The 27,111-nt window shown below is 46.2% G+C and overlaps 1 protein-coding gene across 16 annotated transcripts in view; it reads left to right on the top strand.

The window, feature by feature from the left end:
* CELF1 (CUGBP Elav-like family member 1) overlaps positions 1 to 27,111 on the top strand; it is a 120,857-nt gene that overhangs the window by 71,746 nt on the left and 22,000 nt on the right. For 9 of the 16 annotated variants that reach the window (XM_033928123.1, XM_033928125.1, XM_033928128.1 and 6 more), the window contains 4 exons: positions 7,141 to 7,302; positions 8,140 to 8,215; positions 11,655 to 11,780; positions 20,426 to 20,473. In XM_033928123.1, the coding sequence (XP_033784014.1) occupies positions 7,141 to 7,302; positions 8,140 to 8,215; positions 11,655 to 11,780; positions 20,426 to 20,473 (412 nt within the window). The remainder of the gene's footprint in view (positions 1 to 7,140; positions 7,303 to 8,139; positions 8,216 to 11,654; positions 11,781 to 20,425; positions 20,474 to 27,111) is intronic. The other 7 variants (XM_033928120.1, XM_033928124.1, XM_033928119.1 and 4 more) reach the window with 3 other exon arrangements.

Here is a 27,111-nt window from a genome sequence, read left to right as displayed (position 1 = left end):
CTCAGTGCTATTGCTGCTTTTCATGAGCCAGTTCATGGAAAACTTCTCTCGGCTCATCCCTTGGTGTCCAGATTCATGCGGGGTCTTTTCAATGTGAAACCACCTCTCAAAGCCCCTCCTGTAATCTGGGATCTCAATGTGGTTCTTTCCGCCTTAATGAAGCCTCCATTTGAACCTTTGGCTACCGCTCCTTTCAAGTTTCTCACTTGGAAGCAGTGTTCCCTCTAAGCGGGCGGGTGTTGTGAGCAAACTTTTTTCACTGTGAGCTAAAAATATCGGGCGCCAGCAAGTTATGAGCCAAATAAATATGTTGCTTTCTACCACAGAACTTCCTTACGTTTGTATGGAATCTATCCCCTTTCAACTTTAGAGAGTGCCCTCTCGTTCTCCCTGCCTTAGCTACTAAGTCTATTCCCTTCAGTACCTTGAATGTTTCTATCATGTCCCCTCTCAATCTCCTCTGCTCAAGGGAGAAGAGGCCCAGTTTCTCTAATCTTTCGCTGTACGGCAACTCCTCCAGCCCCTTAACCATTTTAGTTGCTCTTCTCTGGATCCTTTCGAGTAGTACCGTGTCCTTCTTAAAGTACCAGTGCTGGACGCAGTACTCCAGGTGAGGGCGTACCATGGCCCGGTACAGCAGCATGATAACCTTCTCTGTCTCTTCAGTCCAGCATCTGCCCCTTCCATTCACTGTCTGTCTTTCCCTGCCATCTCTCCTCCTGCCCCCCCCCCCCCCCCAATTTGGTCTAGCATCCATCATCTTCCTTCTGTTCCCCTCATGGTCTGGCATCTCTATCCTTCCCTCCCCCCTGTGGTTTTTAGCATATCTCTCTTCTCATTTCCTCCACTCAGATCTGATCATTCTCTGCTCTCTCTTCCCTTTTCTTCACTGGTCTTCCTTCTCTATTTTCTGCCTCCATCTAAATTAAATTCTTTCTTACTATTTAGTCCCGTTTCCCTCTTTTCACTGTGTCTACACACAGCTTGTCACCCCTTTCCCTCACCCCTCCATTATCTTACTATTTTCTTCCCCCTTTATTTATCTCCTCCTTCCATCCAGTATGTGTTCTTTCCCCACTTCCATTCAGCATCTGCTCTCCCTTCTCAACTGACATCCATCTGCCTTCTGCTCTCTCTCCCTTCTTCTCACTTCCATCATCTGTCCCCTTCTCTCTCTCTCTCATCTCCTCCATTCCATCATCTGCCCCTTCTCTCTCTCTCTCTCTCTCTCTCCCCCCCCCCAACTTCCATCATCTGCCCCCCTTCCCCTCACCTTTGTGGGTCACTTTCTTTCCCCTGAGGGTGGCTCATGTCACAGGGGAAGCTTTGGCCGAGCAGAACCGCTTGATTGACAGTGGAACTTACTTGATTGATGTCGATGCTGGGGCCCGTTGCCGTTTGAAGGAAAAAAAAAAAGGTGGAAAAAAGGAACCTGTAAAGGCGAGAGGAAGGGAAACCTCCAGGACAGCTGCTTTTTGCCCTCCTTCAGCGGCCCAAGAGTTCAGACCAGCAGCGGCAGCTCTGTATGCTTTTAACTTCGGCACAGAGCTGCCCCTAATCAATAGTTTAGCGCGGTTTCATGAGGCAGCCTCGGGGCCTTTGATAGCCGGCCCGCTTCGATGATGCGATGTGGGCCGGCCTAGCAAAGGCCCCGAGGCTGCCTTATGAAACCGCGCTAAACTATTGACTAGGGGCAGCTCTGTGCCGAAGTTAAAAGCATACACAGCTGCCGCTGCTGGTCTGGAGGTGCGGAGACAAGGCAGGAGGCAAACGCGGTGGAAGGCAGGAGTCCCGGCGAAGGCAGGAGTCCCGGCACAGCGACTGCAACAGGAAGTTGCAAGTCAGCTGACGCCGGCCTTTCGTTGCGGCGGGGACCGAATCCTTCGCGGACCGGCAAGATTTTGTTTGCGGACCGGCGGTTGAAGAACTGTGCTCTACACTGTGTGCGCTGTGACGAGAAACTTGTGCGCTGCGAGGTAATATTTTGAGCGCCAGCGCACCCCAGCGCAGCTTAGCGGGAACATTGCTTGGAAGGTACTTTTCCTTATTGCTCTTACCTCTGCCAGGAGGGTCAGTGAGCTCCATGCACTAGTTGCTGATCCACTTTTTACAGTCTTTCATCATGACAAGGTGGTTCTGCGTGCACATCCAAAGTTTCTCCCTAAGGTTGTCTCGGAATTCCATCTCAACCAATCCATTGTTCTGCCTGTCTTCTTTCCGAAACCTCACTCTCATTCTGGAGAACAGGCTCTGCATACTTTGGACTGTAAGCGGGCTCTAGCTTACTATTTAGAGCGTACTAAGCCCCACAGATCATCTCCCCAACTCTTTCTGTCCTTTGATCCGAATAAATTGGGACGTCCTGTTTCTAAACGTACGTTGTCCAATTGGCTTGCAGCGTGCATTTCATTTTGTTATTCTCAGTCCGGACTGACACTGGAAGGTTCTGTCACGGCCCATAGAGTTCGAGCTATGGCAGCATCTGTAGCTTTCCTCCGTTCCACTCCTATTGAGGAAATCTGCAAAGCTGCTACTTGGTCCTCAGTTCATACTTTTACATCTCATTATTGTCTGGATGCATTCTCCAGACGGGATGGACACTTCAGCCAATCTGTTTTGCAAAATTTGTTTTCCTAATGGCCAACCTTCCCTCCATCCCTCTTTTTGTTAGCTTGGAGGTCACCCATCAGTCAAGAATATGCTGCCTGCTTGTCCTGGGATAAAGCACAGTTACTTACCGTAACAGGTGTTATCCAGGGACAGCAGGCAGATATTCTTGCGTCCCACCCACCTCCCCGGGTTGGCTTCTTAGCTGGCTTATCCTAACTGGGGACCGCGCGCCTCTGTCGGGCGGGAAGGCACTCGCGCGTGCGCGGTGCGGCCTACTAGAACTTTCCAAGTTCTTAGAGTGCAATCACTCTAAAATTGTCCGTACCGGGGCTCCGTCGGTGCCGTCACCCATCAGTCAAGAATATCTGCCTGCTGTCCCTGGATAACACCTGTTACGGTAAGTAACTGTGCTTTGTCTCTTGTGGAGAGTTTCTTACATCCTTGAATTTCATGGAGATTTGTCCCCATATTCCAGTATTTCTGAAGCTTTGCAAGTTTCTACGTTTTCATGTTCTGCAACAGCATTTCCAGTTCACGGCTCTCCCATTTGGGCTCGTGACAGCTCCCAGATGGACTTGATAGCTTCAGTAGAGAACTCGAAGGTCAGGCACTTCTTCAGTTGAAGAACAGAGTGTGGAAGCTTCTTTGTGTTCCCTCCGTGGCTTCTGGTTGGGTAGGTCATGACAGCTTCATGATTCTAGTTGCTCCGGACTGGCCTCATCATCAGTGGTTTGTGGATCTTGTCCATCTTCAACGGGACAGGAAGCTCAAACTCCCTCTTCCTCGCAACTTTCTCGGTCAAGGTCTGGTGCCAGTGGAGACCCTCAGCGCTTGGGTCTTACAGCAAGGCTCTTGAGCGCTTAGCCTTGATGAGGCTCGGTTATTCATAGAAGGTCCTCTTGATGCTCTTGAAGTCTAAAAAATTCTACTAAAGTATAGCTGCTAAAACCACATTCTCATCCCAGAGAAGCAGCTCTTCAAACTTTAGATTGCAAATGTGCTCTGACATACTACCATGGATCACGCTAAGCTATATAGAAAGGAGTTCTAGCTCTATGATGCTTTTGATCCTAATAGGCTGGTTAGGAGTTGCTGTATCCTATCCAAAAAGAACCATCTTCACTTAGCTAGCAGACTATATGTGTATACTCTCAGGCTGGGTTGGTTATAAGGTCATGTGACAGCCCACAGTGTATGGGCTATGGCTGTCTTGATGGTTCATTTTCGCTCTGCATCTGTTGAAAAACTCTACAAACCGGCTACTTGGTCCTCAATCCAAACTATTGATTTGGGCAAGCAGTTATGCAAAATCTATTCTTTACTTAAAGCCAACTTTCCTTCCAACCCTATAGGGTTTTGCCTGGCTCCTGTATGTTCAATGTTTAACCTCTTCCAGGGACATGATCCTGGCAGCTTGGGAGTCCTACATGTGAGAATATTAAGACTGCTTGTCCTAAGAGAAAACAAAGATACTTACCTGTAGCAGGTGTTCTCTGAGTACAGCAGGAATATATTCTCACAACCTATCCACCTCCCCTAGTTGGCTTTTTAGCTTTGTTACTGAACTGCAGGTAACATGAGCTGATGTCCATTGGGAAGGCACCAACACCCATGCGGTATGGGCATTTCCTAAGATTTAAAGTGACTTGGTAGTGCACTTGGTAGTGTCCATACCAGGTTCCGTGGATGACATCACCACATATGTGAAGTATGACTTCTGTACTTGGAGAACACCTGCTACAGGTAAGTATCTTGCTTTCTGTGGGTACAATCAAAGTGGTTTATATATAAGAACATAAGAATAGTCATACTGGATCAAATTGGTGGTCCATCTATCCTAGCATCCTGTTCCAACAGTAGCCAATCCAGATCACAAGTGCCTGGCAGAAACCCAGATACCAGGGCAAGCAGCGACTTCCCCCATGTCTATCTCAATAGCAGACTATGGACTTTTCCTCTAGGAACTTGTCCAAACCCTCTTTAAATCCAGACATGCTAACCGATCTTCTGACAGTGAATTCCAGGGCCTAACTATTGTTTGAATGAAAAAAAATGTCTTCCTTTTTGGGATAAAAGTATTTCCATGTAATATCAATGAGTATCCCCTGGTCTTTGTACTCTTTTGAAAGAGTGGTATAAATTGATATCTGGATTTATGAATAAAAAACCAAAGACTGGTCTTAGAGACATTTGGAGTATTGAGATTAAGCATCAAATTTCTGAATCTCAATGGCCACAAATTTGGTCTTGGAGAATGAGATGTACAGTGTCTGCATCTATGAGACAGACTTGGCTCTTTTTGTTACATAGAGCATTTTGGAAGTCTAATATATGCTGGCATTGTAATCTGGAAGCAGGGACTCTAGATCATTTGTTATACTTTTGTCCCTGTATCATGGCCTTTTGGAAATCAATTTGGTCTCAAATTAATTGTTTATTAGAAAACCATGTAGCTCTGTCATATGATACAATTCTATTTGGGATGTCTATGAGAACAAAAAGTCTAATTTAATAAAGTAACAATAAACTTTTATTAATAATGACAGGAGTTGCCATTCAACATATCACCAGAAATTGAAAAATTACACCAGACTTAATTACACCTTCTGGTGGAATTCGTTGTGCCATATATACAAAATGGAAAGAACAATTGCTATACAAAAAGGGAATTATAATAATTTTAAAAAGATTTGGGGGCCATTGATAACTTATTGTAATGATTAGACGCCTTTTTACACTGAAAGTATAATTATAATTATGGGAAAGGGGGTGGTATATAAGAACATAAGAAATGCCTTCACCGGATCAGACCTTAGGTCCATCTAGTCCAGTGACCCACACACACGGAGGCTAAGCTAGGTATTCCCTGATGAAGACCTTGTTTACCCATATCCCTCAATGTGATTTGCAAGAAGGTGTGCATCCAACTTGCCCTTGAATCCTAGAATGGTGGTCTCCGTCATAACCTCCTCCGGGAGAGCATTCCAAGCGTCCACCACTCGCTGTGTGAAAAAGAACTTCCTGACATTTGTCCTGGGCCTGTTGCCTCTCAGTTTCAATCCATGACCTCTTGTCCGAGTCACATTTGACAATGTGAATAACGATGTTTCTTGCTCTATTTTGTCGAATTCTTTTAGTATTTTAAAAGTCTCTATTATATCCCCTCGCAGTCTTCTCTTCTCGAGGGTGAACAATCCCAATTTTCTGAGGCGTTCTTTGTAGCTCAAATTCTCCATACCTTTTACTAGCTTCATGGTTTGCCTCTGCACCCTCTCCAGCAGTGTTATATCCCTCTTTAGGTAGGGAGACCAGTGTTGGATACAGTATTCCAAGTGTGGTCTGACCATTGCCCTGTAAAGCGGCATTATGACGTCCGCCGATCTACTCGTGATTCCCTTCTTTATCATGCCCAACATCCTGTTCGCTTTCTTTGCTGCCGCTGCGCATTGAGCCGATGGCCTCAGGGTCCTGTCTATCAGTACCTCCAGGTCCTTTTCTTGTTCGCTCTTGCCCAATGTTACACCTAACATTTTATATTCATGTTCCTTGTATTTTCTGCCCAGGTGCATCACTTTGCATTTTTCTATATTAATTCTATGAATATAACACGTGTATGATATTTTTTGATTACAAAATTTGTGAAAAGGGTGGGTGGGGGAGGGAGATAATTTATATATTTAAGATGACAATTGAAAGAATTTCAAGTGATGTGTATGATTCATTTGATGTAATATTGTGTACTTGAAGTAAGATGAAAAATGAATAAAGAATTGGAAAAAAAAAAAAAAAGAAAGAGTGAAAAATCGATTCACTTTTACTGTATGCAGGTACTTTTTTCTCTCCATAGTGGGCTCACAGTCCAAGTTCTACAATGGGAGGGTTGAGTATCTTGACTAGGTTCACAACAGCTGCAGTTGGAATCTAAGCCAGGTTTTCAGACCACTGCACTAACCAATAGGTTACTCCTCCAATGGGAGAAGATTCTTAGAGGGAGTGAAAAGTTGATAAGCCGTAACTGACATCACTGTGTTGTGAGAGCAGGAGGAGTTGGACGTTGCTACTACTTCTACTATTATTTCTTTTTACTGTAGGGGTACTAGAAGTATGCAGTATGCACCTGTTTATGTTCTATGACAAAGCAAATAAAAAACAAAACCTAGAATGTAGAGAATTATTATTCTGGAAACCACAAACCAGTAGGGGAGGGGATGTAAGAAGTCACTGAGGAGGAGGAATGGAAGGTATGCAGGAAGCGGAAGACCCCAGATCATCTGAGGCCTATTATGGTATGGGCAAACAAAAATAGATGGGCTCTCTTCTGCTGACTTATATTTATAGAAGGGAAATTTTCATTGCTTTTGTTATAAGTACTGTTTGAAGAAAAATAATAATAATATTTGTACTTCTGTTTCCATAATAAATGCATTTAAATGTCTAGGCACATCTTAAAATGTGTGAAATTTGAGTCATTAAGAACATGTTAACTGTTCTGTAGTTCCTAATTTTGTGACCATCTCTTGCTGCATTTAGGGGTGCTTGTCACCTATTGTTGTGAAATTTGCTGATACACAGAGGGACAAAGAGCAGAAACGAATGACACAGCAGCTGCAGCAGCAAATGCAGCAGATCAGTGCAGCCTCAGTCTGGGGGAACCTTGCAGGACTGAATACGCTCGGACCTCAGTGTTTAGCAGTGAGTTTGATGCTGTGATGTGTTGATACAATGATTATTCCTGTGGACCTTCCCGGAGTTAGAAACATATGTTAGATGTTCAGGTTGGTGTTAATTGGTTATGTGGATGATGTTCATATCAACAGACCAGCATTAACCTGCCCTTCTGATACCTATCATCTTACCAGGTATTGCCCTATGTAAAATGTTCTGCTGCCAGAGCTATCCTGTCTTTCTGAATCTTGCTTTCTGTCGGGTGCTACCCTACAAGGAGCTTCTGTTTTTCATGATAGACTGTTCAGCTTGTTTCATCTGACAGATGCAGATGGAGAAGAGGGGTGAAAGTGCTATTATTACAAGAGTGAAAATCCATGATATGGGGAAAGAATAGCAAGTTGAAGTTCATAATATTTATTTGCCTTTGTTTGCCTGAATGACCCAGTGCCCTCAGTCAGCCTTTCATGAAGTAAATACTCATTGCACTGAATGTCTTATCCTTTGAGGTAGGGGTATGTTTCCAACTTATCAATTTTAAAAATGGAAGTGGAAGATGTCAGGGTCTCTGCGGGAGTTAAACTGTGTGTTTACAGTTGTCTGTCTGTCTTCTTTTTCCCCTGTTAATTTTTTAATCTAATGCCATTTTATGTGTCAGTTCGGATAGTGCTGATCACTGCTGGGGAAGAGAGGGGCCTCTTTCACTGCAGCATTCAGTGTTATGGTATTGCTGCTTTCTTATTTTTCTTTCATCTCTTCCTTCATTGTCTCCTCTCTTGCATGTTTTGATTCTTGTGTTCTCAGTTTCTCCCAAATGCAGAGCCAGCCCTGACTCTTATTCTTTTGTTTTGGTGTAATGTCTAGCTTTATTTGCAGCTCCTTCAGCAGACAGCCTCTTCGGGGAACCTCAATAGTCTGGGTGGCATGCATTCAGTGGGAGGTGAGCATCTTTCTGCTTTTTTACAGCTGATAAATGCCATGTTTAATGAATATCCTTCACTTTCTTCCCATTTCAATAAAGATTATGTATACTGATGTTTGGCAATGTTTGCACTGAGAATCATTTTTAAATTTAGGATTGTTTTATTTATTTTTCTTTTTACCTTTTTTTGGCTATCATTTTATAACTGAGCAGACTTGTTTTTCAAATTTTTAAAAAATTTACAGGCTAATAAGTAGTTTATTTATTGCTATTTGGATGCGTTAGCACCATGTTACAGATTGAAATTGAGACATTCAGGACAAGACGTGCTCATTTCTGGTGGTATTTAGAAAAGGATCTGCTCATAAATGTTTCTAAAATACCTGCAAGTGTGCCATGTAGGAGAGGTTGCCATTTTAACACTAGAAAAATGAACAGCATTGATCCAGTAGTTTCCTGATGAAAAAAGCAGCTTTCTGAAATCCAGTATTTACACATGTATGATATACATGGATATGTTTCTAATATGAAGGCTGTTCCTTATCCTGCTAGACCAGTCCATCAAATAGGTTAGCTCCCTAGCCAGTCCATGGAGGCAGAAAGCACTGAGCATTAGTGACATTACTAGCGTCAGTAGTGGTACTGCCTTAGAATTCACCAGTATTTCCTTGCCCCCAACAGATCAAGATTTCAAGATTGATTAAAATTTGATATCTCGCCTTATCCAAATTCAAAGCGGTTTTACAGAATTAAAACGACAATTTTACAACAATTAATAAAAAACGGGGGGAAAACAAAACCTAACTCGACAAACGTAAAGGCAAATGGGCTAATGCAGCAGGATGCTTTTATCTTCTGATGAGAGAAAGTTAAGTCAGGTTCCTGGGGCACAGTCTACATCCTTTTCCACATTATCTGTTACATTACATTAGTGATTTCTATTCTGCCATTACCTTGTAGTTCAAGGCGGATTACATAAGATTTATCAGGAGGTTATAAGAATTGTAACTTTACATAAGAATTGTCATAGGAATTACATAGGAGTTACATAAGAATTGTCAGGAACTTGAGGTGATACATGTTGGGTAATTAGAAACATTTTAGATTTGAAAGGGGTAGATGGTGTGGTAGGTGGAGATTGGGAAGGAACTAGTCTTATTAAATAGGTTTTATGTATTTTTTGAAGAGTAGGGTTTTAGTTTCTTTTTTGAAGGTTTTGTAGTCTGTTGTCAAAGACAGTAGATTGGTGATTTGTCTGTCTAGTTTTGCTGCTTTGGTGGCCATTCGATTGACATATAGTTTTCTTCGTTTTACATTTGGTTGGTGGGTGTGTGAATAGTGAGTGGGTTCTCCTGTGTCTGGTTGAGGTGGATTGAGTTAGTCGGTTGTTCCAGTAGGATGGGCTTCTCCATTAATAGCTTTGAAAAGTAGGCAATAGAAATTGAAGTGTATTCTTGCTTATATTGGGAGCCAGTGTGAGTTGTGGTATGCTTCTGTGATGTGGTCATATTTTTTCAATGAGTAGATGAGTCTTAATGCTGTATTTTGTATTGTTTGTAATTGCTTTATCATGGTCGCTGGGCAGGGGAGGTATAGTATGTTGCAATAGTCAATTAGTCATATCTGTGATATGAATCCTCATATTTACAGTTTCAACAAAGTATTAAACTGAACAAGGTGAAGTTCCAAAAGTCTTCTCAAAGAAATAAGTTTTAAGATATCTTAGTTTAGATGCTGATTTGTATCTGGGAAAAGTAGAATAATTCAGGACTTTTTGTTTGTCACATTTTGGAATTTGATCTTGTTTGATCTAAAGTGCCACATCATGTACATTGGGATCTCTAACATCAGCAAACTAATTTGGTTTCTTTTAGCTTTTTATTGTTCTATTATATTTATGACATAGAGACTTGACTTTCTGAAGGACCATGAAGATAAGCTGGAATGGTGGAAAGGCATACTAGAGATGGTCTGTTCAATGGATGGGAAAAGCATCTTGTACAGTGTTTTTATGCACTGGTCGGAGTGAACAAAAGCCAACCATAGAAAATATTTCTTCACACAAGGTGTAATTAAACTCTGGAATTCATTGCCGGAGAATGTGGTGAAATCAGCTTAGCAGAGTTTTAAAAAAAAAGTTTGGATCAATTCCTAAAAGGGATTGGCCCTAGGCCATTATTGAGATGGTGTGGGGAAATCCACTGCTTATTCTTAGGATAAGCAGCATAAAGTCTGTTTTATTATTTGGGTACTTGGGACCTGGGTTGGCCACTGTTGGAAACAGGATACTGGGCTTGATGAACCTTCAGTCTGTTCCAGTAAGGCAATTCTTATGTTCTAACTGCCCTCAGTGACCACCAAAGCCCTGCCTTTCTTACTGGAATAGGAAACCATTATTCAGCAGGAAATTATGTCACTCCTTTTCAGTGCAGTAGAAGAGATCACAGATTCCAAGACTGATCACAGCTGCTTACAATAGTTCCTCATCCTAAAATGTTGGAGGCCTTTATCTCAGATAATGAAAGTTGATTCCATAAAGAGAGACAAAAAGAAGGTGAAGTGGCACATATACTCATAATGTGTACATTGGACCAGGTATTATGAAACAATCGTTTAATGAGTGAAGAAGACAGGGAGGTACATATGTATTAATTAAATTGGACAAATATCAAGGAGTTTAATTGTGTAATTCTCTGAAGGTTAATATTTTGAAAGGATACAATATTCTATAGGTAGCTAGTGAAGATGGTGAAGTAAAGGAATAATATGAACCTACTTTTTTGCACAGCATATGTCCTATTTGTGTATATTGTGCAGTAATTGTGCTGAGAACTAACTATAAAAATAAGTATGGTACAGAATAGGCTCTAAGAAAGGAGAGATGGCTAGCCGTCAAGCGGCACATTCATTGACTCAACACAGGTGAGTGCTAGCAAGGTGCTCTATTACAAAGAGCATAAGCCAGTTGGGGAAAACTTGCATAGTCGGCCCTTGTATGATTTGTGAACATCATAATTGTGGTGGCAAAGTTTCTGAAAATTCATTTTTTTTCTTAAAAATGTATTCCTCTAAGGGGGATATCAAAATGTCAAATTTTTTGTATTGATGAGAATCAAATGATTTTTTTCATGAGACAAAAGAAGAGTAGGTCCTCAACAGATCTTGCTCAGAGTCAAATTGTAAGTGATCAAGAAATGTTTGTATTTTTTTTTTTAACTTTTGTCTAGTTCCTAAAAAAAATATTACTCCTTTTATTTAGTAGTTGGCATCATATGTTATTGCCATTGTATACGAGAGGAAGACTTTTCACTAAATAAGTATTTTTTTTATTTTCAGTAACGGTATGTAGTATGGGGCAGATACTTCTTTTAAATTTAAAGTTTATAGATATTAGTATCTGTGCAGGAGCAAAAGAGTTGACGCCTCTTTAATGGCTGCATATCTGTGTGTGTTACAGGTTTGAGTGCAATGCAGTTACAGAATCTAGCAGCATTAGCAGCTGCTGCCAGTGCAGCTCAAAACACAGGTGCATCCAATGCACTTAGCACTTCCAACAGCCCTCTCGGTGTCCTTGCCAGCTCAGGTAAGATGTCCAGTGATGATTATAACAACAAGACTTCAGAGTGTTTGTACCCCCTGGCTGCTGCCTTTTTTTTCTCACTGTGTCCCTGCAGATAATATCACTGTAGTATCATTTATTAAGGGCCCCTTTTACAAAATTGCAATAGCGTGTCCTATGTGGTAAATGCAATGCAGCCTTTCAGTTCCTATGGGCTGTGTTGCATTTACCGCACCAGGACTTGCTACCGTGGTTTTGTAAAAGGAGCCCTAAATTTGGTAGTGAGATTAATTAAAGGGACTGTGACAAGCTTGATAATTCCTAGCATATTGAATGTGGATGGTGACCCGAGTGTGAAAGCAATAAGAGGCATTTAAGTGCACTTCATTTTTCTAAGTTGAGTTACAAGCAGGTACACTTGGTATTTCCCTTTCCCTAGTAGGCTTACAATCTGTATTTGAACTGGTCTCTCCTAGTTCTTAGTCCACTGCTCTAACAATTAGGCTACTAAAAATGTCTGATAATTGATACTGCTAATCCCATCACTACCTATGTGCTGATACAGAAATGGTTCTTTCCCTATCATCAGAAGCAGACAAATCCAGATGCATGAGTTAAGTCCATCCACCAACAGTCATCAAAGCTGTGATTCATGACCTCGAATGGCATGCACCTTAATTCCCTATATTCTCTATCTATAACACATGGATGGATGGCTTTACTCATGCTCCTGAATTGATCTGAATTCTGTCTTCCATTGTGGTTCTCTAGTTTGGTTGAGCCTGGGGGGGTGTTTAAGCTGATTGGGTGCCTAGGGGATATACTTGGAGGAACCAGGTCTATACCCCCTGCTCCCTATTCTCTCTCTCATTACCTCCCTCTCTGTGCTACCTCTTAACCCCCCCCAAAAAAAAAAATAAAAATGTCTGAGCCAAAATGCAATTTGTTAAAAAAGAAAAAAAGAAGACAGAGTATTAAGGAGAGGCAGAGAGCAATCCTTCCTAAAAGGGCAGCACCGATTGGTGAGTACAAAAAAAAAAAAAAAAAGACAGACACTGTACAGCAGCTAATTACAGGGCTCAGGCCTCTGGCTCCCTGAGTCATTTGAGGCCAGCCAGTTGCTTCAGACCGACAGGTTTGTTTCCCGTGGAAGGAGAGGAAAGTTTTGTTTGTTGGCCATGCTGCGCTTCCTCAAAAGATAGTGTCTGAAGGGGCAAAATGCTATTCTCACTTCAGCAAGTGGCGCACAACGACTGGGCAGTGCGGAGGATGTTTACATGAGGTGCCAACTGAGCAACGGTGGTGGCCCTTTCCTCAAAGGATTCTGCCACGGCAATTCCTGCGGTTACAGCACATGACATGGAGGAGGCTCGAGTTGGTGAATGAGATGCTGCCTCTTGACCTTGCAGATGACCTGGCTGTGGTACAGGTGTTTTGCAATGTGGAACTGCCCTCCTTAAACATTCAGACGCTTGGAGCCCTGAATATTAGCTCTCCAGAGGTTTTCTGTTCCTTAGTAATGAACCCCAAGATGGCAGGCACCAGAAGACCCTCCAGGGTCTTCCCAGTGCATGAGGCAATGCAGGAATTGATTGCTGCACAGTGGAATATGCCATACTGTAGCCTCAAGGTGGCTAGGGCCATGGCCCGGCTTTACCCTCTCTCCTGAGGAGTTGGGAAAGCTGTGCTGACCTAAGATGAACTTGCTGATAGCTGCCATCACTAGTAAGAATATTCCCCCTATGGAGGGTGGTGTCACCATGAAAGATGTTCATGATAGAAAGCTGGTATCCACTCTGAAGCTTTCCTTCAAAGAGTAGTGGCTTTATCTCTGCAGGTGAGCTAACTAATAACTTTATTTTTTTTGTATACCGCAATACCACAAGCAGTTCAGAGCGGTTTACAGAGTAAGAGACTGTATACAGACAGCGATGTTACAAAAAAGACTTTCAAATTACATTAGCATGTCAAGATTAGTCAAGATTTATCCAGAAGCATTTCAAAGATGGCAGTCTGTAGCTACTGTGTTGTAAGGGTGTGCCTTGGTTGGGTTCAACAGACTATAGAGTTTGAAGGAGCTGGAGTCCTCTCCCTTCCCGAGTGTGGAATTGGAGCTTGCTTATTTGGCAGATTCTCTATACAATCTGGTGTGTGCATCAGCTAAGCAGATGACTTTGGTGTCACGATTCAGCGTTCCATGTGGCTTCAGCACTGGGCCACTGATGCTGCTTCTAAGCAATGATGATGAAGCTTCCCTTTAGGGGCAGGCTCCTCTTCAGTGAAGATTTGTAAAAGTTGGTTAAGGACCTAAGCGAAGTAAAGCCTCAGCATCAGCCGGAAGATTGGCTGCAGGGCCAGGTCCAGCAGGCCCCATTGCCAGCTAAGTTCCAAAATGCCAAAAAGTACCACCCAGGCAGATTTCAGTCTTTTCAGAGGCTTAAGTTCCAACTGAAGCAGTCCTTTCAAGTAGAGAAATGGTCGGACCACGGTCGGCTCAGGCTTCAGCCAGTTCTTGACCTGCCCAATGATGGGCGGCTGGCTGGTTCCCCTCCTCCTCTGCAGATAGGGGGACAGCTGTCTCTCTTTTGTGTGGAGTGGGTCAAGGTTACGACAGATCCGTGGGTCCTAGATGCCATTCATTATGGTTACAGGTTAGTTTGCCTCCCCAATCGCAGATTCCTTTGTGGAATCCCCTTGCTGCTTCTCGGACAAACAGGAGGTGGTTCTAGCACCCTCAGTTCTCTGAGAAATATAGGAGTGGTGGCTCCAGTGCCAGAGTGGCACAAGCAGGTACTCCATTGTTTTTTGTTGTGCCAAAAAAGAGGGCTTCTATTGTCCAGCACTTGACCTCAAGTGGGTCAGCCAGTTCTTGCAGATACAGCATTTCAGGATGGAAACAGATAATGTGGCAGGAATTGCCATTATTTTGGGACTTAAATGCAACAAAAAACTGACTTCAATAGAAAAAACTGTCTATAGAGAGTGATCAATTAAATATATAAAATGCTCAGAGACATGAAACTCTGAAGGGAAGGCTAATAAACCCCTCTGTGGTAAAGAGTTCACCTTCCAGTCAATGCAACTTCATAAATCAGTGATCACGCTCTAAGACACAGTGAACAGTTTGTATAAATTTCAAAGTTCAGTTGATCCTTCTAAGTTATTGAGAGTGATATCTTCTCTTCATATATCAAAAAACAGCATCACTACATTAATTAGATGTATTAATGTTCACTTAGCTTTTAAATTTAGTTTGAGGGGGAAGGAGGCAGCAAAAGAGTTAAGGAGCAATCCAAGAACTTCCTTATTCATTGGTTATCAAGAATATGTTAGCAGTGGAATAAGACTGTGGATGCTAGTCTTACGGTGGCAAGATCAATGACTTGGCGGTATCCAGTTATAGTGGCTGAGAAGGCAATCTTGTGCCTTCCAAAAGTAGATGCGTTAGTGTTTCTGTGTTTCTGATCACAAAGATTATACCTCTGGCACCCCTCTGAATGATCACAAGGCTGGCAGATGAAGACATTACTCAAACAGGCCTTTGAGGTTACATCGCAAGTGCTTTTGTGGCAGCTGTGTTACCTGAGCCTTCTTGCGTTGGACAAAGCAGTTACTAGAGGAGTGATTTAAAGTCTCAGTGGGTGTGTCTGGGGCAGCATGATTAGAAATAGGTACAGCCTTCTTGGCCAATGCATTTGAACTTGTAGTCATTTGAATTTCAGCCAAAAATATGGGGTTGTTTGTGGCCATACTCTATTTTCTGTGGTAGCACAGCTGGTTGGCAGATGTGACCTCATGCTTGCCTGAGTAAGCCTTCCTTTAAAGGGAAGCTGTTTGGAGATGACTTCAACAATTTGGTAAATGTAAAGTGGCGTTGAAGGTGCAAAGGCTCCCAGGAGATTTAGATTCCAGGACACTGGTCTCCTTAGGACCAGAAGATAACCCATGGAAGAACGAGCAATTCTTGGCAGAATAGGTTCTTGAGCAGAAGGCCATGTTTTCGGAATATCCAGAGAGATGGAAGCTGCGAGTGTATTGAGCAACACACTGAAGTTTTGGGATCTATACTCAGGTACTGCTGGACCTCAAAATGATGGTCCCAGTACCTCAGGAGATTCACACCAGCAGGTACTCCATGTACTTCGTGGTACTCAAGAAAAAGGGGTCTTTTCGGCCCATTTTGGATCTGAAAGATGTCAACAGAGCTCTCTGGCTTCTGTCTTTTCGTATGGAAACCCTGAAATCTGTAATTGCTGTCCAGCCTAGAGAATTTCTGACTTCTCTTGACCTGACAGATGCTTATCTGCATACTCCAATTCGGGCCTCCCATCAGCGATTCCTTTGCTTTGCGATTTGGGGAGAGCATTATTAGTTTTGTGCGCTTCCTTTTGGTCTAGCCTTCCCCAGCTTGGAAAAGAGACAGCTGAGGGCAGCGGCCTTGCGCAAGGAGGGCATTCTGGTTCACCCCTATATGGATGTATGGTTGACTTGAGCAAAGTCGTTTTAGGAGAGCTCCCGGGTTTAGACTCGGGTTGTGGAGTTTCTGCAGTCGCTGGGCTGGGTGGTCAACCTATCCAAAAGCCGGTTGACACCGTCTCAGCGCTTGGAGTATCTTGGTGTTCTCCTCGACACCAGCGCGGGGAGAGTATTCTTTCTAGAGGCCCAAGTATGCAAATTGCAGGCGCAGATTTGCTCCCTGATGGATTGTCAATGCCTGCGAGCGCAGGATTTTCTGCAGGTCTTGGGGTTGATGGCGGCCTCCCTGGAAGTGGTCAGGTGGGCTTGGACTCACATGTGTTCTCTTCAGTATGCACTTCTTCGGAGATGGTCGTCTCAGTTTCATGATCTGGACTCTCCTGTACCTCTTCAGGAATTAGTTGATCACAGTCTTGCTACAGTCTGCAGTTTGGTTCAGGGAGTGAGTTGATCAGCCCCAGTGGACAGTGCTTCTCATGGACTCCGGTCTCCTCGGTTGAGGAGGACTCAATGTCTCGGTTGCTTGGCTCAGGGTAGCTGGTCGCCGGTGGAGGCGTCCTGGTCGATCAGTGTTCTGAAGACCAGAGCCATTCACCCAGCATTGGTGGAATTCCAGTCCTTGCTGGAGGGCAAGTCAGTTTGAGTTCTCTCAGACAATGCCACTGCGGTGGCTTACGTCAGTCGGCAGGGAGGGCACCTAGAGTCATCTGGTGGCGCAGGAGGCCTCTCTTCTCATGGTGTGGGCAGAGGCTCTGTCTTCTGGACATCTCGGTTTCCCACATAGCCAGAGTGGACAATGTCCAGGCGTACTTCCTCAGTTGTCATGCGCTTGATCCCAGTGAGTGGTGTTTCAGACAGGAATCTTTCAAGTTGATTGTTCAGCCATGGGGCCGGCCAATCATGGCCAAAGCGCTGAGGTGCTTCAGTCAGCGCAGGGCTTTCCAAGCCGTGGGGCTGGATGCTTTGGTGCAGACATGGCCGACGAACAGCTTGCTGTACGTATTTCCGCCTTGGCCTCTGGTGGGCAAAGTAGTTCTTCAGATTGCCCAGCACACAGCCTGCGTGATTCTGGTGGCTCCAAACTGGCCCAGGCGCCCATGGTATGCAGACCTGGTTTATCTGCTCATGGCAGATCCTCTTCCGCTGCCCCTCTCGCCCGATCTTCTGACTCAGGGTCCCATTCCCATGTTCGATCCGGGTCCCTTTTGTCTCGCAGCTTGGCTCTTTAGTGGTAATGCCTAAGTAAGAAAGGATATTTGGATAAGGTGATCTCCGCCCTCTTGGGCTTATGTGCATATTTGGTATCTTTGAGGAGTGGTGTTCCGCACGTGGCATGATTCCTCTTCGTACTTCTTTGCCTCACATTGAAGTTTTTGCAGGATGGCCTGGAGCGAGGCCTTGCCTGGTCCTCCCTTAGGGTGCAGATTGTGGCTTTTTCTTCTTTTCGTGTGGTCGGCGTTTGGTCTCTTTTTACAGATGTGATTGGTTTCTTGAGAGCGGTGAAATTGCTCCAGCCTCCAGTTCGTCCTTCAGTTCCAGCCTGGAACCTCAATCTGGTTTCTTTCGTGCTTGTTCATCCTCTATTTGAGTCTCTTGGCTCCTGCATGTTGAAGGACCTTATCTCTTAAGGTGATGTTTCTGGTGGCCATCACATCTGTGAGGCGCATTTCCGAACTAAAGGCTTTATCCGATAGGCCTCCATTCCTGGGGTTCTCTAAGGCAGTGGTTCCCAACCCTATCCTGGAGGACCACCAGGCCAATCTGGTTTTCAAGCTAGCCCTAATGAATATGCATGGAGCATATTTGCATGCCTCTCACTTCCATTATATGCAAATCTCTCTCATGCATATTCATTAGGGCTAGCCTGAAAACCTGTTTGGCCTGGTGGTCCTCCAGGATAGGGTTGGGAACCACTGCCTTAGAGAACTCTAGCAATGGAGGCCTATCGTATAAAGCCTTTAGTTTGGAAATGCGCCTCACAGATGTGAGAAGGAGCGGGTCGTGTTGCAGCCAGTTCCCTCCTTTCTTTGAAAGTGGTTTCACCTTTTCATGTCAACCAGTCTGTGGTCCTCCCGATCTTGAGTAGTCAGTAGGGCTCTTTGGAGCAAAGACAATTGCACAAATTGGATGTCCGTAGGTTCCTTCATGCTTTTGTTCAGCGGACCCAGGTCTTCTGTCAGTCAGATTGTCTTTTTGTCCTTTTAGTTTGTCCTTGTAAGGGGAATGGTGCTTCCAAGGCTACGATTGCACGCTGTATCAAGGAGGCTATCACTTCGGCGTATCTTCAAAATAAACCTGTTCCAGATTTTCTCAAAGCTCGTTCCACTAGGGTCAGGCGGCCTCGTTCCACTTGGGCTGAGAGTTCGCTGGTGCCTCCAGTGGATATCTGTAAAGCTGTGGTTTGGTCTTTTCATTCCTTTGTTCGCCACTACCATGTGGATATTCAGGCATGTTGTGACGTGGTGTTGGGTGAGCATGTTCTTGTGGCGGCCCTTTGGGTACTGCTTTGGTACATCCCATTTGTTCTTTGCTGATCTGGATGGACGCTAAAGAAGAATAAATTAGGTTCTTACCAGCTAATTTTCTTTCTTTTAGTCCCTCCAGACCGGCAGAGACCTCACTCTGTCATTTGGTTTGGTGGTGTTTTGCAAAGAGTTAAATGTTTGTGTTTTTCTGTGGGATTTTGTTGTCTTGGTTGTTGGGGAGTATAGTAAGAGCAGTGGCACTTGGTTTAGCTGGCGAACTGTGGGGTGTTGCTGGAAGGTTCTTGTTCTAATCAGTATCCAACAGTGCAATTCAGACATTTTCCTATGTAGGCCAGTTACTGGGCAGACTTGTACGGTCTGTGTCTGTGTATGGCCGTTTGGTGGAGGATGGGCAGGGGAGGGCTTCAATGGCTGGGAGGGTGTAGATGGGCTGGAGTAAGTCTTAACAGAGATTTCGGCAGTTGGAACCCAAGCACAGTACCGGGTAAAGCTTTGGATTCTTGCCCAGAAATAGCTAAGAAGAAAAAAAATAATAATAAAAAAAAAATTTAAATTGAATCAGGTTGGGGAGACTGGATGGACCATTCGGGTCTTTATCTGCCGTCATCTACTATGTTACTATGTATGTCTTCTCCACGTGCATGTGGAGTTGGTATGCTGTTATTCAGCCTAGTTAGTTTTTGCTTGGCTGTTTGTTAGACTGATTGTAAATGGAACTGCACAGCCTACTTGTACTGTAGCCAAAAGTCAATGTCTCAGTCTCCACCTGCTGGCAGAGGAACATAAAACCCATCTGCTCTGTGCCAGTCTGGGGAGACTAAAAGAGAGAAAATTAGCAGGTAAGAACCAATTTCTCCTTTGCCAACTGTAAAATGTGTTTTATGTGCAGAAAATGCTTTATAAAATTACCCCCTAGTGGCCAGATATTGGTCTATGATTGCAGAATTCCTAAATGAACCTTTGCTTTATGCTCCCCAAAGACTGTTGGAATGACTGGACTAAAGTAAGTGGGAAAGGATATAAAATAGAGGGAAAAAATGTGCAAGCAGTTTTGAAGAAAGGCTTGTGATGCCATAGCAGTATAAAAGTTTACTGAGCTTGAAACCTAAAGTAGGAGGAGGAAACTAAGCGAAAAAAAGTGCACAGCAAATGAGAAGATTAACATGATTAGCTTGAATTGATGAGGTGGAGTGAAATATCTGTATATAAAGTTACATAATATTTACAGAATCATCGCCCAAAAACTAAATGATCACATAGAGGCCATGCACTATAAATGGGGAAAAAACCCTATACGAGTCCTCAAAATAACACAGGATCTCACAAAACAGTTACCATCACACAGTCCTAAAAAACAACAACTCCATTACCATAAAGTACACTCATATAAAGTCCATGCACAGGGGTATTTAGCTTCAAGCCCCAATTTGACATAGTATTTTATTTCTTTTTTAAAATTTCTATTCCGCTTAAAACCTAAGCAGATTACAATAAAACAGACATAAACTGCATATCAATTTGACGACAACAATTCCCACACACACTTCCAACAAACTGTCTCCACAGATTTACTTGTTTTCAGATCTCTCCTAAAAGATTTAACATCGCTACATAACCTCAAATAGCCAGGCAAGCAATTCCATAACTGTGGACCTGCCACTGATATTGCTGTCACTTGCGTTCTCTTATAGTGTGTTTCTCCAACAGACTCAGTTGACAGTTTCATTGCTGACTGTGATCTCAACGGACGTGCCGGCAAGTACTTCTTCAAAACTTGGGTCAGATACCAGGGTGCCTTTCCATAAATTACCTGATATATAATTGTCAAAACTTTTACTGAATTCGAAAGTTAATTGATAACCAGTGTAATCGTTTGAACGCTGGAGAAACATAAATTGTTCCAATCACTTTATCATTATAATATGTACAAAATAAAAAATGCATTTACCTTAAAAATTAGGTCTATATTCAGATAGCATGATCTTCCAGCACTAGCAGTCTAAGATAGGCTGCTAATCCATCTTATGGAGGAGTTTCCCATATAACCATATAGCTGTCACGCTGACAAGAGTCCTAACAAGGACACCTTGTTTCACCACAAAGGCTGCTTCAGGGGACTCTCAACAACACAGAATACAGCTGACTGAAAAAAAGAGGAAAGAAATCCTCAGAAACCCCTTAAAATCAAAAAGCTAGAGGGAGGAGAAAGAACAAGCAAAATCTAAAGACATTTTATAAAAGGCACCTGGTAATCGGGCAGTAATATGACTCATGATTTATGCTACCCAGGGTCTTCTATTAGCCTCTCTTAGCCTCCTCGGGTATGTACAATACTCACTACCTTCTCTTCACTAGTTATCTTGTCCTGTTCTGTTGCAATTTCAACATTCTGTTTAATTGTATATACACGTTGATTGCTGTTCATTTCACTGCGGTTGATTAATGTGTGGTGAGACTAATATTTTTGCTTTTTATCAGTTTAAACATATTTCAACAGTTGCTTCATAGGTCTGGGTGAAATGAGGTATAGGGTGAGAAGCATGTGTTGATGTACATTGATGATTAAAATGTCAATTTGTTGGCTATTGGAAAGGTACTGTATTGAAATCTATATTATCTGAGGACAAGTAGAGAGCATATTTTCACAAAATGGGTGACATCCATGGAATCTGGTATGGACAGTCAAAAAGTGTTCTGTCACCTTAAATCTTTACTCGTACCGCACATGTGCTGGTGCCTTCCCATCCTGATTGCTCTGAAAAACTGCATGGACAGATTTTCTAAACCCCCCCCCCTACCCCCTCCGTAACCCTTTCTTCCATCTGTGAGAGAGACCAAAGAACAACAAGATACACAAATTATCCCAGGACAAACAGGCATGATATTCTCACATGTGGGTGACGTCATCTACGGAGCCCCAGCGCGGACAGCTTTTCAAGCAAACTTGATTGAAGTTTCAAGTTTGCTACACTGCACCTCGCATGTGCATGCCTTCTTGCCCACTAGAGGGCGCATCCCCACCTCGTGGTCCTCAGTTCAGTTTTTTCCGCGGAGCCAGAAGCCCTGTGGAATTTGTGCTCTTCGATTTTAGCCTTCTGACACCGCGGCTGAGTGTTTGTTTCTCGGTCGCTGTGCTTACTTTGCTTTTTTCTTTCTTTTTGTTTCAGTTTCCGTCAAAAAAAAAAGGATTTGTTCGGCTCCGGGGGCTCCCGGTAGCCGCGGCCGCGGGACCTCGTTCGTTCCCGGCCGGTTTTTGTGTCCATGTCCCGTCCCTTGACGGGCTTTAAAAAGTGCACCCGGTGCCATCGGTTGCTCTCAATTACCGATCCTCACCGGTGGTGCTTGGTTTGTGTGGGTCCTGAGCATCCTACGGAGTCCTGTGATAGGTGCTCAACTTTTCAGACTAGAGCCCTCCGCCGACGCCGTGCCCGGATGGCGGAGCTCTTCTCTGCGGTCCCCGCGGCGGGGAAGGCCTCGACGTCGGCTTCGGCCCCGGCCTCGACCTCGGCCTCCGGTCCCTCGACCTCGCCTCGACCCTCGACTTCGCCTCGACCCTCGACTTCCTCCAAGCCTGCTGCCTCGACCACGCCTGCTTCGGGTAAGTCCTCCCTTCCATCCTCGACTCCAGGGTCGGCGAAGAAGCCATCCTCGGGCTCCTCGACTGCGGGTGGGTCGTCCTCTGCCCCGCCCCGAGTAGCAAAGCCTAGTGCCCTGAGGGAATACTCGAGACCGAGGTCGCCCTCCAGGGAGCACTCCTCGGCCCCGGACCTGCCAGCCATGATGGAGGTTCCGGCCTTCCAGGACTTGCTCCGAGCGCTGATTGCCTCGGAGCTGTCCGGGGCCCTCGCGCACCTGCAGCAGGCTTCGGCCTCAACTGCTCCGGCCTCGACTGCCCCGGCGTCGGCGGCCTCGGTCTCGGTGCCATCGGCTTCGGCCCCCGGGGGTCTGCCGACCTCGACCCCGACCTTGCCCTCGACCTCGGTTGACCAGCCTGAGAGGAGTGTCAGGCCTCGGGACAAGGTGCGTCGGGTTAGGAGGATCTCTTCCACGTCCTCTTCCTCGAGGTCCTCCCGGGGCTCCTCGCCCTCGGGTCGACCTCGGGCGAGGCGTCGGCCGAGGAAACCCAAGCGTTCTCGTGCTTCCCCTCGGAGACGCGGTCGCTCCTCGCCGACCGGGGGTGAGACATTGCGTGTCTTGGAGCTCCGCCTCGATAATCTTTTCCGGTCCCCCGGGGGAAGGGGTTCGAGAGACTCCTCACCGAGACGGAGGGGATGGGCCTCGGTTCCTCATACCCCGGGGACTTCCCCCAAGGGCTCCTCGGGGCATAGGCGGTCCCCGACCCCTTCGAGGTCGCTCGGTACGGCCTCCTGGGGATCGGGGTCTGGTAGGGAGCCTCGGTATTCCCACGAGGCCTCCCCCTCTTTCTTGGCGGCTCGGACTTCGCGTACTCTTTCCCCGCCTGCTAGGCCCTCTTCCTTCTCAAAATTCGTGCAGGATATGGCACAGGCCTTGGACCTGGACTTGCTTGCTGGGTCCCAGTACACGAAGGAGTTTTTGAAGGAACAAGACTTGCCCACTCCCCCGAGAGAAACTCCTCGTCTGCCTCTCAATAAGGTCCTCCACCAGACCTTCCTGAGAAATTTGGACTCCCCTCTTACAGTCACAGCGGTGCCTTCTAAGATGGAGTCCAAGTACCGGACCATCCCATGTAAGGGCTTCGAGAAAGCACAACTGTCTCACCAGTCGTTGCTTGTTGAGTCGGCGCTGAAGAAGTCGCAGCCCGCTAAGGTCTCGGCGGCGGTCCCGCCCGGACGGGAGGGACGGACCCTGGACAAGTTTGGTCGTCGCCTCTATTCCAACTCATTGATGGCTACCAGGGTCCTTAATTATGCCTTTACGTTTTCCTCTTATCTTCGAAGCATGGTCAAAGACTTGCCTCGTTATCAAGGGGTCATGCCGGATTCCCACAAGGAGGGTTTTGCCACTTTCATGTCCAACTTATCTCAGCTGCGTCTGTACCTGTTTCACGCTTGTCTACGACGCATTTGAACTGACCTCCAGGGTATCCGCCTTTGCAGTGGCAATGCGCCGGCTGGCATGGCTACGTACCCTGGACATGGACCCGAACTTGCAGGAACGTCTGGCCAATCTACCCTGTATTGGCTTTGAATTATTTGATGAGTCCCTGGAGGTGGCGACCAAACGTCTGTCGGAACAGGAGCGCTCCCTTGCCTCCTTGGTCCGTCCTAAACCTCGGGCCCCGCCGCAGAAGCCATTCCGGCCTCCCCCAAGGCGATACCCCCAGAAGTCCACGCCGGCCTTCTCTAGACCTCCGCCCCGGCGCCCGCCACAACAAGATAGGGGAGGCCAACAAAAACCTCAGGCGCAGGGGGCATCCAAGCCGGCGCCATCTTTTTGACAGGATGTGCGGATGGGGGCGGGCCCCCTCCGCACTCGCCGAACCCCCTTCCTATAGGGGGTCGGCTCCGAGCCTTTTATGCGGCCTGGACCGGGATCACATCAGATGCTTGGGTGCTCCGGATTATCTCCGAGGGCTACTCGCTCAATTTCTCAGCCACGCCGCCGGAACATCCGCCGGGGGCTTACCCATTCAATCAAGCCCAACTTCCTCTTCTTCTCGCGGAAGCGAGGGCCTTGTTGAGCCTTCGGGCGGTGGAACCTGTACCCCCCGACCAACGGGGGCGGGGGTTTTACTCCCGTTACTTTTTGGTCCCAAAGAAGACCGGGGACTTACGCCCCATTTTGGACCTCCGGAAGCTCAACAAGTTCCTGGTCCGGGAGAAGTTCCGTATGTTGTCGCTTCCGGTGTTGTATCCTCTTTTGGGGGAAGGGGATTGGATGTGCTCCCTAGACTTAAAGGAAGCATATACTCATGTTCCGGTGCATCCCGCCTTCCGCAAATTCTTACGGTTTCAGGTGGGGGAGTTGCACCTTCAATATCGGGTCCTCCCCTTCGGACTGGCTTCGTCCCCTCGAGTCTTCACGAAGTGTATGGTGGTGGTCGCTGCAGCCCTGAGATCTCGGGGGCTACAGGTCTTTCCCTACCTGGACGATTGGCTGATCAAGGCGTCGACCAGGGAGGGGGTTATCTCAGCGACCCGACAGACTATCATCTTCCTTCAACGTCTGGGGTTCGAAGTGAACTTCCCCAAGTCTCAATTGTGCCCGACTCAATCCCTTCAGTTTATCGGAGCCGTGCTGGACACGGTTCGCCTTCGTTCGTTCCTCCCCCCCCCCCCCTCGGTTGGAGGCACTGCTTCAATTGAGTCGCCAGGTTTCGCTGATGCCCGTAGTATCGGCTCAGCGCATGATGGTTCTTCTGGGCCACATGACATCGACGGTCCACGTGACTCCGTTCGCCCGCTTGCATCTGAGGCTTCCTCAGTGGACCTTGGCCTCGCAGTGGCGTCAGGATCGCGACCCAGTCTCTTGTCCGATAACGGTGACTCCTTCTTTGAGACGCTCGCTCCGTTGGTGGACCAACTCTTCCAATCTTTCCGGGGGTTTGCTCTTTCTCGTTCCTCCGCATCACAAGGTCCTGACCACGGACTCCTCGGAGTACGCGTGGGGGGCTCATCTCGACGGTCTGCGGACTCAGGGTCTATGGTCGGCAGAGGATCGTCTTTGTCACATCAATGTGTTGGAGCTTCGGGCCATTTTTCTAGCGGCTCGAGCGTTCTGCCACTTGCTACACGATCAGGTAGTCCTCGTGCAGACGGACAACCAGGTGGCTATGTATTATGTGAACAAGCAGGGGGGAACGGGCTCTTGGTCCCTGTGCCGAGAAGCCCTGCGCCTTTGGGAATGGGCGGTCTCCAGAACGTCTTCCTACGTGCCGTTTACATTCAGGGAGAGAGGAACTGTCTGGCAGACAAACTCAGTCGTCTTCTCCAGCCGCACGAGTGGTCGCTGAACTCCCGGGTTCTGCGCGAGGTCTTCGACCGCTGGGGGACTCCTCAGGTGGACCTGTTTGCCTCCCCAGAGACTCGCAAACTGCCCCTCTATTGTTCTCGGATGTTCTCCCCGGACCGTCTCGAGGCCGACGCCTTTCTTCTCGACTGGGGGGGGAGGTTCCTTTACGCGTTCCCTCCCTTTCCTCTAATCTTGAGAACGTTGGTACATCTCAAATCGACCAGAGCCACTATGATTCTCATTGCGCCTCGTTGGCCCAGACAGCATTGGTTCTCCCTGCTCCTTCAGCTCAGTGTCAGGGAACCGCTGCTTCTGCCTGTTTTTCCCTCTCTGCTGTCTCAGAGTCGGGGTTCGCTGTTACATCCCAATCTTCAGTCATTACATCTGACCGCTTGGTTCCTTTCCCCTTGACTTCGGTTCCTATTTCTCAGTCGGTGAGGGAGATTTTGGAAGCCTCACGCAAGGTCTCGACTAGGCTTTGTTATTCCCAGAAGTGGACCAGATTTTCATCCTGGTGTTCCTCGAACCATCTGGACCCGAGTTCTGTTCCAGTGTCTTCGGTGCTGGAATATTTGTTGCATCTGTCTAAGTCTGGACTGAAGACAACTTCCATTCGGGTGCATCTCAGTGCCATTGCGGCGTTCCATCGGCATCTCGAGGGTCGGTCTCTCTCTCTTCATCCTCTGGTAACTCGTTTCATGAGGGGTCTCGTGAATGTCCATCCTCCTCTGAAACCTCCTCCTGTAGTTTGGGATCTTAATGTGGTCTTAGCTCAACTGATGAAGCCTCCTTTTGAACCTATCGACAAATCTCATCTTAAGTTTCTCACTTGGAAGGTGGTCTTTTTGCTTGCGCTCACATCCGCTCGTCGGATTAGTGAGCTGCAGGCTTTGGTTGCGGATCCACCTTTTACTGTGTTTCATCGCACCCATCCTAAATTTTTGCCTAAGGTTGTGTCTGATTTCCACCTCAATCAGTCCATTGTCCTTCCGGTGTTCTTTCCGAAGCCCCACTCTCATCCTGGTGAGGCGGCGCTTCACACACTTGACTGTAAGAGGGCGTTGGCTTTTTATCTCCAACGTACCAAGTCTCATCGGAAGGTTCCTCAATTGTTTTTGTCCTTTGATCCTAATCGGTTGGGACATCCTGTTTCCAAGCGCACCTTGTCCAACTGGTTGGCTGCTTGTATTTCTTTTTGCTACGCTCAGGCTGGTCTCACGCTCCATGGTCGAGTCACGGGGCATAAGGTCCGGGCTATGGCAGCTTCTGTTGCTTTCCTCCGGTCTACTCCTGTGGAGGACATATGTAAAGCTGCCACTTGGTCTTCGGTTCATACGTTCACCTCCCACTACTGTCTGGACACTTTGTCCAGAAGCGACGGCTGGTTTGGCCAGTCGGTGTTACGTAACCTGTTTTCCTAATTGCCATCCTCCCACCTGCCCTTTTTTGGTTAGCTTGGA

This window comes from Geotrypetes seraphini, chromosome 19 (genome assembly GCF_902459505.1).
Source record: "Geotrypetes seraphini chromosome 19, aGeoSer1.1, whole genome shotgun sequence".
Lineage (NCBI taxonomy): Eukaryota > Metazoa > Chordata > Amphibia > Gymnophiona > Dermophiidae > Geotrypetes > Geotrypetes seraphini.
Note: the sequence above shows the minus strand (reverse complement) of the source record. Positions and strands in the feature narration are given on the sequence as shown.